The 13,865-nt window shown below is 43.1% G+C and overlaps 1 protein-coding gene and 1 pseudogene across 3 annotated transcripts; one reads left to right on the forward strand and one right to left on the reverse strand.

Annotated features, from left to right (window-relative positions):
* Positions 1 to 378: 378 nt before the first annotated feature.
* Positions 379 to 13,649, reverse strand: TMEM219 (transmembrane protein 219). Of its 3 annotated transcripts, none has more exons than XM_020884617.2 (6): positions 13,543 to 13,649; positions 12,299 to 12,497; positions 12,019 to 12,208; positions 3,364 to 3,593; positions 1,495 to 1,661; positions 379 to 480 (listed from the first exon to the last, which is right to left on the reverse strand). In XM_020884617.2, exons 2-5 carry the CDS (start codon positions 12,461 to 12,463, stop codon positions 1,527 to 1,529), a joined length of 720 nt encoding a protein of 239 aa, XP_020740276.1. In that variant the 5' UTR covers positions 12,464 to 12,497; positions 13,543 to 13,649; the 3' UTR covers positions 379 to 480; positions 1,495 to 1,526. The 3 variants fall into 3 exon arrangements, with proteins under 3 accessions (XP_020740276.1, XP_020740277.1, XP_020740275.2); XM_020884618.2 differs by having other exon boundaries at positions 12,299 to 12,500; positions 13,543 to 13,647; XM_020884616.2 differs by lacking the exon at positions 13,543 to 13,649 and having other exon boundaries at positions 12,299 to 13,524.
* LOC139032849 (glutaredoxin-related protein 5, mitochondrial pseudogene) lies at positions 5,808 to 6,339 on the forward strand (annotated as a pseudogene).
* Positions 13,650 to 13,865: the final 216 nt, after the last annotated feature.

The raw sequence follows: 13,865 nt of genomic DNA on the forward strand, positions 1-13,865 counted from the left end.
CTGCGCCTGCGTGCAGGGTAGAGCTTGGGAGGAGTAAGGGAAGACTGCCACTGGGCGCGGAAAAGGCGGGAAAACGGACTGCCCTGGTTAGTAACTATCCAGCATGGGCGTGGGCTCCCAATCGAGGAATCTTTGCTAGGAAAACTCAGTCTGTCAAATCCCATCAGGAGACTGAGGCCCTCCACAGCACCATGACCTGCACAAGGTCACGCTGCATTTATGTCAATCCATTTCCACGACCACACTCAAGAACTGCAGTAATCTATGCCTTAAACCTGTTCCCTAACCTAATGAGTCAACAAGGAAAAATCCCCAAACCTCCCTAGCCTTCCTACCCTAAAATTCCCACCTCCAACCCCCAATCAACACCCCGGAAAACACTGAGCAAAAAAGCCTTTTATTTCCTCCCATATTCCAGCTCTCCACTTTTTGTAACATCTCTTCCAAGTCAGAATCAAGGCCCAAGAAGTTGATCCACTCCTGGAAAGAAAGAAAAAAGATAGGGCAGGTCAGAGGGCCCTTGGAGGAAGCTCTGGGATGGCTGCAGAAATTGACGAAGGAGCAGAGGAAATGACAACTAGAGATAAGCACAGGGATTTATTCCAAGTGAGATGGCCTCAGGACCCCAGGACCGGCCAGGAGCCAGAAAGCCTTCCTTTCCCAATCTGCTCAGATCTAAGAAAGGCTGAGAGGGTTTCACCTTTTCCCAACCCAAGTAGGCGATTGCAGTAGTCAGGCCTAGCCCTAAGCAAGATAAGCAAAGTTGATGGTAAAGGCCCAGATCCTCTGGTTAGCGCTCTTCCCTCGGCCTGGGCTGTTTCCTCTTCTCCCACAGGGGCTTCCTAGGGCACAGCAGCCAGCCGGAGCTGAAAACGGTTTAAGAGCTGGGTACACGATAAAATGACTCTCAAATTATATACGAGACTCACCTGAAAAGATGAGATTTTTTACAGAATTTTTTTACCTTAATGAGAGAGCACACTAGCTAGCCAATATGTCCCACCCTCACTTTGGAGGCAGTGTCCCTCCAAAGATCCTGTTGGCAGAACTTTTTCTAAATGCAATGATGGCTAATGTAAAAGAGAAGGTGCATGTGAAGTACTCGGGCACATAGTATGTGTCTAGTAAACGGGCATCATCAATCCTTTTGAGCAGCTCGAGATGAATTTCACCAAATTTACATCATAAAACTGGCATCAGAATTTCATGAAAAAAGCAAGACAAGTAGGATTTATATCCAGGGCACATCATCAAATTTCAACCCTCTTAATTCACCACTGTTGCCAAAAAGCTTGGACATGAACTACAGCTATGAATCTTAAAGTCAGAATATTAACTGAAAGAAGTCAGTCACAGAAGGATGTGTATGATTCCATCTGTATAGAGTATAGAAATAGGTAAAACCAAACCGTATTGTTTAGGAATGGCTCTATCTCAGAACTGCCACCCCCACCTCATCCCCTATTCGTACAGGACTGAGTCAAAGAACCTTACCTGAGAACAAGACGGGAACTAGGCCAGAGCCCTCAGAGCCGGGTTCTAGACCAGTGGGACTCCCGGCGCGGATGGAAGCACGCAGCAGTGAGACAGCAGAGGCCACAGAACAGGATCAGGAAGAAGCCCAGAGCCAGCAGCCGAGAGCCACACAGAGTCAGCTCCTCCTAGGGGCGGGGACGGGGAGAGGAAGAGGAATGACGAGAGGGTCTGTGGAGGATCTTCCCTGGGGAAAAAGACATCTTAGACAGCCCCAGGCCAAGGGCTATAGAGAGCGCCTCCATGGGGGAAAAGGCTCTCCATATCCAGGGAACAACTAAAGGGAAAATGTTATTTTTATTTATTTTTGGCTGTGCTAGGTCTGTGTGACTGCGTGGGCTTTTCTCTAGTTGTGGAGAGTGGGGGCTACTCTAGCTGTGGTGTGAGGGCTTTTCCTTGAGGTGGCTTCTCTTACTGTAGAGCATGGGCTCTTGGGCATGAGCCTTCAACAGGTGCAGCACGTGGGCTCAGTAGTTGTGGCACATGGGCTGAGCTGCTCCATGGCATGTGTCATCCTCCCAGACCAGGGATCGAACCTGTGTCTCCTGCATTGGCATGTGGATTCTTTACCACTGAGCCACCAGGAAAGCCCTCTATTTTTATACAATCTAACACTTGTCTACTTTCTTGCTCAAACATTAAATTGAACACTGTAATGATGCCAAGAGACAGGAAAATTCACTACTGTCTATGTTTTGAAATGTGCAAGGAGGGCCAGGTCCAGAAACCAAGATCCTGGATTCCAAGCTCCCAGGTCATGTTCCTCACCAAGGTCTTTACAATCTGAGCAAAGTGTATTCAGCAGCCTATTAACTCTCTCTCCCCTCCACTGAGCCAATCTTGTGTACCCAGCAGCAGGGAATCCTGTGACCTGCAGTTATCAAATCTTAGCATCTTAGCCAGGCATCACAGTGCCTCATGACCTGGCCCCTGCATCTCTTTGCCTCTTGCCCTAAGTCATTCCTAAGCCTTCACCGTGGAGTGCCCCTGAACACTGAACACTTTTCAATCCCTAGGCCTGTGCTCATGCTAATCCCTTTGCCTGGAATGTGTCTCTTCTCTCCCGAACCCCCTCTATGGCATTCCTCGCCCAAGTCTTCTTCATTCTCCAAGGATCACCCTGACAGAGCAGAATGAGCCTCACACTTGGAAGTCAGACACTGAAGCAATCCTGGCTCTGCCAACTTAACCAGTTGTGTGGCCTGGGGCAATTCACTCCCTCTGTTTCCTCATCTGTAAAATGGGATAATAACAGCTACCTCAAAAGGCTATTTTAAGATCAAATAAGATAATGAACCTGAAAGCACTTTGTACATTATAAACTACTGTAAACAATTCCCTTTTTTAAATGCCACCTTCTTGGTGAAGCACTCCCCATAAACTTGCAAGTTAAGAGTTAATTGGTCCTCAACTCTGTTTGAATAACACTTTGCTCACATCTCTCCAATTGCAATTAGCCCATTCTGCCTTTTATTACAGCTTCTGAACTCCTTTGAGGTGAAGATGTTTTATTGTATCTAAAGACAATTGTTAATAGTAATAGCTAACATTTATCCAATCTATTATGTACCAGGCATTGTACCAGGCACTTTACATTCATTCTCATTTATCCTTATTTGTTAGTACTAAGAGATAGTATCATGTTTTCTATTTTACACATGAGGAAGCTAAGGTTCTGAAAGGCCCACATGCTTGCTCAAGGTCACACAGCCTCTGCGGCAAGATTAAAAGCCTGCACTTTTCCCCCTTGGTAAAGCTACCTCCAGGGGCCTTCACGACACAGCAGTCAGCATGGCAGTTTATGAAAGCCCGACAAACTGAGGCTCTTACCGAGGTGAGCAACTTGGTGAGCACAAGACCTTCGTGGCTCCAGACACTGACACACTCCTCAGCCATTCGAGGGCTCAGGGTGGCATTTCCTGCTCCCTCCTCTGAGCAGGGTATCGGCGGCTGGCTGGAGGGCAGGATTTGTGGAGGAGCACTAAAATAAAGGCAGGTTCCTGGGGTCCTTTCTGTGGTCACCCTGGCCGTAACGAGGACCAGCTCTCCTGCAAAAGATCCTATGAGAGGCACAGGGGAGGAGATGTTAAGAAAACTCTGGGAGGTGTCCATCTTTAGACATCTATTCATTTCTGTAGGCTTCCTACAGTACCAGGTATTTTGATGTTGATTGTATTCAAGAAAGTCCTTTAATACCACCATTTATGTCACTGAGAAATGAAAATAACTGCGTACCAATATAAACAAAATTTAAGTTAGCTCACAATCAATAAAACAGTCATACCAGTTCTTAGAAGGCTGCAGTAAAACTGAGATAGATACACACTGCTGCTATCAATTTGTATAAACTAGTTTGTTCTTCTGAAGAAAACAGTTTTCTACTAGTTACCCAAATCCATTAAAAAGTTCACATCTCATTTCAAATTAGTGGAAAAAGAATAGCCTACTCAGTCAATGGCCCTGGGACAATTTCCATTTGGAAAAAACGTTAGACTGTTACCTGACACTATAAAGTCCAGATGTATTAAAGACCTTTTGTAAATAAACTAAAACAAAACAAAAACCTAAAAGTATTAAAAGAAAACAGAGAAGAATATTTTCTCATTTTTAAAGTGGGAAACAAAGGCCTTCCAAAAAAAGACACAAAACTTAAAAGCCTGAGGACAAGAGCAATAAATTTCATAAGAATTAAAGGCTTCTGTACAATGAAAGGTAAGTTTTTAAAAAAGAAGAAAGTAACAATGATTGAAAATACCTATAGCGTATTTAATTGGCAAAAGTGTTTACTATCCAGAATGTATAAAGATCTTAAAAAAATCATAAGATAAATATCTTGAAAGAAAAATAACTGAAGGATATGAATAGGAAATTCAGCAAATACATGAAAGTGCCCAATAAACCTGTAAGAAAATTGCTCAACTTCACTAGCAATCAGGAGAAAGCAAATTAAAACAATCAGGTAATTCCTGGAACTTCCCTGGTGCTTCAGTGGTTAAGAATCTGCCTTTCCAATGCAAGGGATGCGAGTTCAATCCCCAGTCAGGGAATTAAGATCCCACATGCTGCAGAGCAACTAAGCCCTCACACCACTATTAGAGTCCTCATGCTCAAACTAAGACTGGAGGTGGCCAAAGAAATTAATTTTTAAAAATCAAGTAGGACTGGGAGGGAGCTTCAAAAGGGAGGGGATATATGTATACCTATGGCTGATTCATGTTGAGGTTTGACAGAAAACACCAAAATTCTGTAAGCAATTATCCTTCAATAAAAATAAATTAATTTAAAAAATCATGTAGAAGCAAATGGCAACCCACTTCAGTATTCTTGCCTGGAAAATTCCAGGGACAGAGGAGCCTGGTGGGCTACAGTCCATGGGGTCACAAAAACAAAAGAGTTGGACACAACTTAGTGACTAAACAACAACAAAAGTCAAAGTTCAGATTTTTCCTTCTGTCTGCTATTGAGTCTAGCCAGTGAATCTCTAGTTTTGGTGGTTGTGATTTTCAATTCCAAAATTTGCATTTACATCTTTATGTTCTCTATTTCTTTACGGATTATTTTTAGCATTTAAGAGTGTTCTTGATTGAGCGTTTTTATAATGGCTGACTTAAAATCTTTGTCGGACAATTCTGTCATATGTATTCTATTTTGACATCTACTGATCATTCTTTCCTGTGCAAGTTGAAATTTTTGTGGTCCTTATATGCTGAATAATTTTGGTTGTATCATGACATTTTAAGAATTATTTTACAAGATTCTGAACATAATCTTGTTTAAATTCTATGGAGAATGTTGCTATTTTTGTTTTAGCAGACAATGGGACTGGTGGGGTTCAGGGTAAAAAAATTTCAACGTGAGGGCTCTGTTTCCAATGTCAGATTGAGGCAGGAGGTAGATGTGCCCATCCCCACCGGGTGAACAATTGGGAGTTCATTCCCTGTGGTCAGAGACTCCAAAATATTAATAGCAGGACAATCAAGAGAGGCTAGGCCCTACCCAGATAAGAGACCACATATTCCTCATTCTCTAAGTCAAGGAGACCTTCCTGTCTAGAAAACTCCTTGGAGGTTAAAAAGGGAGTGATGCTAAACTACCCATAGGCCTTTTTGCTGGAATCCACCTTGGCTTAGAGATGCGCTAGCATACACGGGAGGATCCTGTGATATACCAAATACGGACTCAGGCAAATCAAAATGACTGGCCAGTGGCTAGCCCAGGTCGCCAGGGGCCAGCCCAGGTTGCCAGGGGCCGAGGGCTCCTGCCAGCGTGTGGGGATGAGCAGGTCTCTGGGCTGGGCGGCAGCAGCTCTGCTTCACAGCGGGCGCAGTGCAGGCAGCAGCCTGCAGGTCCTGGGCATGCGGGACAGAATGCTTGGGCGGCAGCGGCTCTTGGGAACACCTGGACACATTGGTGAAGAAGGACAAGGTGGTGGTCTTCCTCAAGAGGACACCAGAGCAGCTCATGGCAGCTTCAGCAAGGCTGTGGTGCAGATCCTGTAGCTCCACGGTGTCCATGACTACCTGGCCTACAACATTCTGGACGACCGTCAGCTCCGGCAAGGCATTAAAGACTACTCCACCATCCCGCAAGTGTACCTCAACAGTGAGTTCATGGGGGGCTGTAACAATGCACCAGAACAGGGACCTGGTAGAAGAACTGAAAAAGCTGGAGATCTGCTCCGCCCTCTTAGATGAAACAAAAGACCAGGACTCAAATGAGGGAGGGTGGCCCAGGCGAGGAGCCCTTGGTGTCAGAGTCTCACCACCAAAGAAACCTTACCCATTCAGGTTCCCACTCTTCAGATGACTGCTTGCACTGCTTCCTCCAGTTTGTAAGCAGCTTGGTGATTTTAGCCTGTGTGGTGTTTGGGCAAGGAATATCGTGAACATAATAGTAACCATTGCACTGTCATAATCAATGTCATATTATGACGTTGTAAACAAAATTCTTTCTTGTGTTGTCCTTTGTGCTTTGCCTGATTCAGGAGTAAACCTAGGAGCTTTTGAATCATTGTTACGGGTCATCCGCAAATATTTCAGTCTGCAAAGATAATATAACCCCCTTCCCCAGTTTTTTGTAACTTGTTCTATTAAGAAAAATGATGGACAAGGAAGAAAATAAGACAACCGGGTTTTAGTTTTTTAAAAAATAAACTGCCAACCCAGGAGAAAAAAGACTGGCCAAAGGAAATCCAAAAGAAATGCCCCACACAAGTGATTTAAACTAACACAAGGGTATGACTCTCTCTCTCTGAGTTTGCCCATGTATCTATCCACACATACTGTACTTTTTTCCGAATAATCACTTTACTTGTTTCACTAAAAAAATAAAATAAAAATCAGGTAATTCCTTGGACCATTAAGTTGGTAAAAATTAAAAGGAGTGATAACAAGAGTTGTTGAAATGTGGAGAAATGTGCACTCTTCACTGGTGACACTTTTAGATGACAATTTGGTTGTTTCTGTTGCAATTTTAAATGGAGACAGAGAAGGACTGAGAGGATGCCCAGCAAACTGTGGACTCTGCAGGGGAGGTAAGGAAGAGTTTTACATTTGCTCTGTACATTTCTATGTAATCTGATTCCACAACAAAATGAATTTGTGTATTTAAAAAAATGTCCATACTTTGACTCAGTAATACCACTTGTAGAAAGAAACTAATCCTAAGAAAAGGATTCAAAAGAAAAATGCAAACTATACCAAGTGTTTATTGTAATTTCATGAAAAATACCAAAAAGTAGAAAACAAAAATGTTTATCAGTAGAGAAAGCATTAACAAAGGTTGGCCTAACCAATTAACAGATCAATTTATATCCATTAAAATAATAATGTTCTGGCCATTCAGTAATTTAGAAAACATAACATCATAAAGTGAAAAAAAAAATACAAACCAGTATATACATCATAATTGCAACTGAGAAACATATTTGTGAAATTCTCTAAGAGAATTCCCCATTCTTCTATGTTCCCTAAATCAAATCTCTCACCAAATCCTATCCATCTCACACTTCTATCAACTCTCTCAAATCAGTCCCCCTCTTTCACACCACCATCTTAACTCAATTTTTCTTATCATCTTTTTTTGGGGGGCTGCTCTATGCTGCAAGTGGGATCTTAGTTCCCTGACCAGGGAAGGAACCCATGCCCCTGCATTAGAAGTGCACAGTCTTAACCATTGGTTCACCAGGGAAGTTCTTATCATCTTTTTATCACAATCATCTCTTAACTGGTCTTCGTGCACCTTGACCCATTCCTTCCAGGCAGTCAGCCAACAGAGTATGATCTTTTAAAAAGAACGAAATTCTACTATCTTTCTGATTAAACTCATTGAGTAAGCCAAATATACTAGTTACAAGTCCAAATACCTTGACTTGGCAAAAGGGACTCTTCATGAAATTCTGCCTGCTGCTTCAGATCCATCTCCTGCCACTCATCAATACTCCTTTCCCTGCAACAAACTGCCCCCGGAAGTTCTTAAATGTGCCATGTAATCCCTGTCTGCCTGCTTTTGCATATGCTCTTCCCTCTGGCTGGAATGGGGCTTCTCAGGTGGCTCAGCCGTAAAGAATCTGCCTGCCAATGCAGGAGACGCAAGAGACACAGGTTCAATCCCTAAGTCAGGAAGATCCCCTGGAGGAGGAAATGGCAAGCCACTTCAATATTTTTGCCTGGAGAATCCCATGGACAGAGGAGCCTGGTGGACTACAGTCTTGAGTGTCACAAAGAACTGAACACAACAGCAATCATGCACATGTGCACGCACTGGTTGAAAGGGCACATTCTTAAGCCTCCCTCAAGCCTCAGTTCAATCCCTGCCTATATCCTTGGAAAGGCCTGTCTTCACCATCCCTGCTTAACAGACTTATGAGTACTCTCACTGTACCCTGTGTTTTACTGCACATGCTGAGAGGTATTTTCTTCTGTTCTCATCTGTATCCTTGCTAGATTGTGAGTGATTTGAGATGAGGATCCATATCTTACTGACTGCTCTATTCCCCATGCTTGGTACATAGTAGGTGTCAAATAATTACAATGCAATCATATGTGATTACTTTTCACTTGGTCCAAAACAATCTTTAATGTTACAACTTTGTTTCTAACCATGCAGAAGCAGAAACTGACAAGCTGATCCTAAAAATAATATGAAAATTCAAGGGATATGGAATAGCTAAAACAATCTTTAAAAAAAAAAAACAACAAAGCTGGAGAGTTCGCATTTTCTCTCATCCAAGTACTAACCAGGCTCGACCCCGCTTAGCTTCTGAGTCAGGGTGGTACAGCCATAGATGAGAATTCACATTTTCTGATTTTAAAACTTACAACAAAGCTACAGTGATCAAAACAGTGTGGTACTAGCATAGGTAGAGACATAGATCAATGGAATAGAACTGAAATCCAGAAATAAATCCATATGTCTATGGTCAATTGCTTTCAGTAAGAGTGCCAAGGTTATTCAATGAGGAAAGAATAGTCTTCTCAACAAAATGTGGCAGGTCAACTGAACAGCACCTGCAAATGAATGAAGTTGGATCCTATCCTCACACCATACACAAAAAAATTAACTCAAAATTGATCACAGTAATCAAATGTAAGAGCTAAAAATACAAAATTCTTACAAGAAAATAATAGTAGTAACCTATACTTAGTGACTATGGGTTAGGCAAAGTCTTGTTAGATATAATGCTAAAATCACAAGCAGTAACAACAACAAAAATAGAAACTGGACCTCATCTCAATGAAAACTTTCATGCTTCCAAGCTCACCATTAACAAGGTGAAAAGACAACACAGAGATGGGAGAGAAAACTTGCAAATCATAAATCAGATAAGAAGCCTGTATCTAGAAAACAAAAGAGACTCCTACAACTCAATAACTAAAATTTTTCCAATTTTTAAAATGAACAAAGACTCTGAATATACATTTCTCTCAAGAAGATACACAAATGGCCAATAAGCATATGAAAAAAATATTCAATATATCAGTCATCAAGAAAATGCAAATCAAATGATGCAACTGATAAGGACTTAATTTCCAAAACATACAAACAGCTCATACAACTCAAACAAACAAAAAAGCCCAACACAATTAAAAAAATGGGCAGAAGAACTAAAGAGCCATTTCTCCAGTGAAGACATAGAGATGGCCAATAGGCACATGAAAAGATGTTCATCATTGCTAATTATTAAAAAAATGCAAATCAAAACTACATCGAGGTACCACTTCACACTGGTCAGAATGACCATCATCAAAAAGTCTAAAAATAACAAATCCTGGCAGAGGGGTGGAGAAAAGGGAACCCTCTTATGCTGTTGGTAGGAATGTAAACTGGTGCAGCCACTACAGAAAACAGTCTGAAAGGTCCTTAAAAAATTAAAAATAGAGTTGCCATATGATCCAGCAATCCCACTCCTGGGCATATATCCAGACAAAACTATAATTCAAGAAGACACATGCATCCCACAACAGCCAAGACCTGGAAACAACCTAAATACTTACTACTCAGCCATAGAAAAGAATGAAATAATGCCGTTTGCAGCAACACGGATGGACCTAGAGATTATCACACCAAGTGAAGTTAAGTCAGAAAGAGAAAGACAAATTCCATATGATATCATTTATATGCAGAATCTAAAATACAACACAAATGAACATAGCTACGAAAAAGAAACAGACTCACAAACATAGAGAACAGACTTGTGTTTGCCAAGGGAAAGGGGGCGTGGGAGAGAGAGGGTTGAGAGTCTGGGGTTAGCCAATGCAAACTATTACATATAGGATGTATAAACAGCAAGGTTCCACTGTATGGCACAAGACACTATATTCAATATTGTGTGATAAACCATAATGGAAAAGAATATGAAAAAGAATATATATATGTATAACTGAATCACTTTGATGTACAGCAGAAATTAACACAACACTAAATCAACTGTACTTCAATTAAAAAGAAAACACAAATCAGAACCATAATTAGGTATCACTTCACACTGACTAGGAACGCTATAGTCAAAAAACAGGCAATAACCAGTGTTGGTGAGAATGTGAAGAAATTAGAACTCTTATACACTGCTGGAAGGAATATAAAATGGTACAGTCATTTTGGAAAACAGTCTAGCAGTTCTTTAAACATACAGTTACTATATGACCCAGAAACTCCACTTCTAGGTATTTACTCAAAAGAAATGAAAACACAGAATAATGCAATAACTTGTACATTAGTGTTCACAGCAGTATCATTTGTAACAGGTAAGAAATGGAAACAATTCAAATGTCAATCAACTGATGAATGGATAAATAAAATGTGGAATATGCATATACTGAATTCTTTTCAGCAATAAAAAGAAATGAAGTACTAACATAACATAAAATATGGATGAACCTTGAAAACATTATGCTAAGTAAAAGAAGCCAATCGCAAAAGACAACATACTATATGAAATGTCCAGAAAAGGCATATCTGCGGATAGAAAGTATTACTGGTTGCCTAGGGCTGGAAAGTTAGGAGAAAAAGGGAAGTGCATGCTAATGGGGACAAGATTTCCTCATCAGGTAATGAAAATTCTAGAATGAACAGTGGTGACAGCTGCACATTTTTTTTAATATAAAAAAAGCCATTTACTTGTACATTTTAAATAGGTGTATTTTATGGTATGTGAATCTTTTACATATATATATATATATATTTTACATAAAAATAAAAGGAAAAAAATGTTCCAAGTCTGTATATATATATCATATACATTCCTTTATTCTTGCTCTCTGATCACACACATGTACAAATAACAATATAAAGACCTACTCTCACCTGGCAATATATATATATGTGTGCCTCCCTACACATATACATATTGATTCCATGGAGAATCTTAGAATGATAGCATTGGAAAGGACCAAAGAAGTCTAAGAATTCCACTTTTCTCTCCTCCTTCTTCATTTCCAGTCTTTAGATAAGGAACTTGAGGCCAAATCTCACCCAGGAATTAACGGCACTCCCAACTCACTCTCACTCATCATTTTCCCAGAAGACTTAAGCAATTTGGGAATGGAAGAAGTCTAATTTTTCTGTATACTTCACAGCACACAGAGCTGTATCAGGCACTGTATCAAGCACGGATCAGGCACTAAAGACACCAGGTTAAATAAATAGAGCGTGCTTTTCTGATATCCCTGAGGAAAAACGAAGGTGCCTCTAACAGAAGCCCCAAGGGGTGAAGAGGACTGAAAAACAACTTTAGGTCAAATCTTGCCCATCTCACCACACCTCCAAGGATAGAATCAAAGAACCTCAAAGCTGGAAGGGGACAGAGAAAACATTTATCTAGAATCTACACAGTGGGCATTGTGTTCACTGAAAATGTCTAGTCCTATTATAGAAGTGATCAAGGCCCAGAGATGTGGCCAAGGTCACCAGGATGGTGAGGTCAGAGGCAGGGCCCCACCCCTGAGTGTTCTGATATCCGACCCCACAATTCCCCCTTGGTCTCACCTTTCAATCCCATCCGACTACCCTGGACCTGGGCTTGGAATGTCTGGGTCTTGTTCCTGTCTGGACCATCTCCAAAGTCCAAGGTGGTCAGTAAGCCCACGACATGAGACCCACGCCCCTTCCCTGTGACTGTCCCATTCACAGGGCACAGGGTCAGCTGGCCAAAAGATCTCAAGAAGGAGACCCAGTCCTGTGTAGAAAAAGAAGGTGAGAAGAGGTGAGAGATTAGCAGCAAAAAGCGGCCTGCAGGTGATGGATGAGCAGGAGGGTGAGTACTCACCTGGGGGATGTCAGGGCTGCGCAGGTCAGTTCTGTGGGTGAGGAGGAAGCCACCAAGACCCAGGCCAGAAAGGCCAAGAAGAAGCAGGATCAAAGTGGCACAGACCAGAGGTGGGTTGTGGGCCAGGCAGAGATGCAGGTAGTGCCCTGCCTGGCAGCTGCCCATGGGGAGCAGAGGGGTCTAAGCCTCCGGGAAGAGCCTGCTGGAGGACAGGAAGGGAGAACTGGACAAGAGCCTGCCAGTAAGAAGGCACTTACCCATTTTATTCAAAGGGAAGTTAAAGCATCAGGAAGACAAGGGACTTGTTCAAGGCCACACAGCCAGTCAGCGTGGCAGAGCCAGGACAGGAATCCGAGGCTCTTGACTCCGAGTGTTCATCTCCATGCACTACTCAATAAATGTTTGCTGAATTTCATTGCTGAAGTAATCAAGGCGGAAGCAGAGCAGAGTATGTTGTGCAGGAAAAAGGAACTAAAAAAGGAGAATTCTCCAGGGGAGAAATTCAGGAAGCAGCTGTTCCGGGGCTACGGTTTGGCCAGGGTTCCAGCTGAGAGTCCAGACAAGTAAGACGAGTAAGGCAAGTAAGACAAGACGAAAAAAACTCCACGTTGGAGCTAAACTCAACTGAAATCCTCCTCTGCCACTCACTGGCTCAAGGAAACAAATCAGCGAACCTGTGTGAGTGAAATGGAAATCTGTGAAATGGGAGTTCTAGGAACATCAAGTAGTGAGGACTAAATGGGGCAGATAAAAGTTGCCCTAGTACCTGGCCTTACAAGAACTGAACAAATGTTCGTTTCCTTTCTATTTCTCTGGGTCATATGGATCTTCTAAACCAGGTGGGACAAGGCAAAAATAACTACGGGGACAATTGAGGTTCGGGCACTTTAACAAAGCAGTGGAAGGGCCAAAGTCTGAAACCCGGCTCCTCTTCCAAGTGGAGTGCTCTTTCCCTGGCAAGAAGCGACAGCCTGATGAAAAGGAACATCTGGAAGGTGAGATAAACAGATGGGCTGGGGGAGAAGGAGGGTCCCAGGGAAATGCAGGTGTCACCAAGGTTCAGCCCCGGCCCTGGCACATCTGGAAGGACGGAAAAGGCAGGAAAGGGGAGGGCAGAGCCAGAGGTCGGCGGCTGGTGGTGCCCCTAGGCCTCCCCTCCCCCGCCAAGCCCCTACTGCAGAAACTCAACACCCTCATCCCTTCCCGCTCTAGCAGCGTCGGGTCTGCCCGCCGCGCGCTCTCACCGCTCGCAGCCGGGCGGAGGCCGGCGCCCCCCGCGACGTCACGCGTGGAGTCGCGAAGGGGCGGGGTCCGTGCTCCCACCCAGCCGCCCCACCCGGCCTCAGCGGGATTCGCATGCGCAGTGCTGCTGCGAGGGCGCCTCGCCCCTCCCGGTCGGGGTGGGGGCGTACCAAAAGGACTTCCAGTGTAGGGGCAAAGGGAAAGAAAGGACGCCACGGGAGGTGAGTAAAAGGGAGAGAGGCATCGGAGGTAATCCGAGAGGCATTCTGAAATAGTAATCTCTCCATCCGGGGTGGTCATAGGGGCATTTCAACGAGAATCTCGT

Source organism: Odocoileus virginianus, chromosome 33, assembly GCF_023699985.2.
Source record: "Odocoileus virginianus isolate 20LAN1187 ecotype Illinois chromosome 33, Ovbor_1.2, whole genome shotgun sequence".
NCBI lineage: Eukaryota > Metazoa > Chordata > Mammalia > Artiodactyla > Cervidae > Odocoileus > Odocoileus virginianus.

Bases quoted from the DNA above. Each gene is read 5' to 3' on its own strand.
- TMEM219 (XM_020884617.2), bottom strand. From the start codon at position 12,463: ATGGGCAGCTGCCAGGCAGGGCACTACCTGCATCTCTGCCTGGCCCAC. The intron at 12,209-12,298 runs GTGAGTACTCAC...TTTTCTACACAG, and splicing joins GCAGCCCTGACATCCCCCAG to GACTGGGTCTCCTTCTTGAG. The intron at 1,662-3,363 runs GTAAGAGCCTCA...CCCCGCCCCTAG, and splicing joins TCACCAAGTTGCTCACCTCG to GAGGAGCTGACTCTGTGTGG.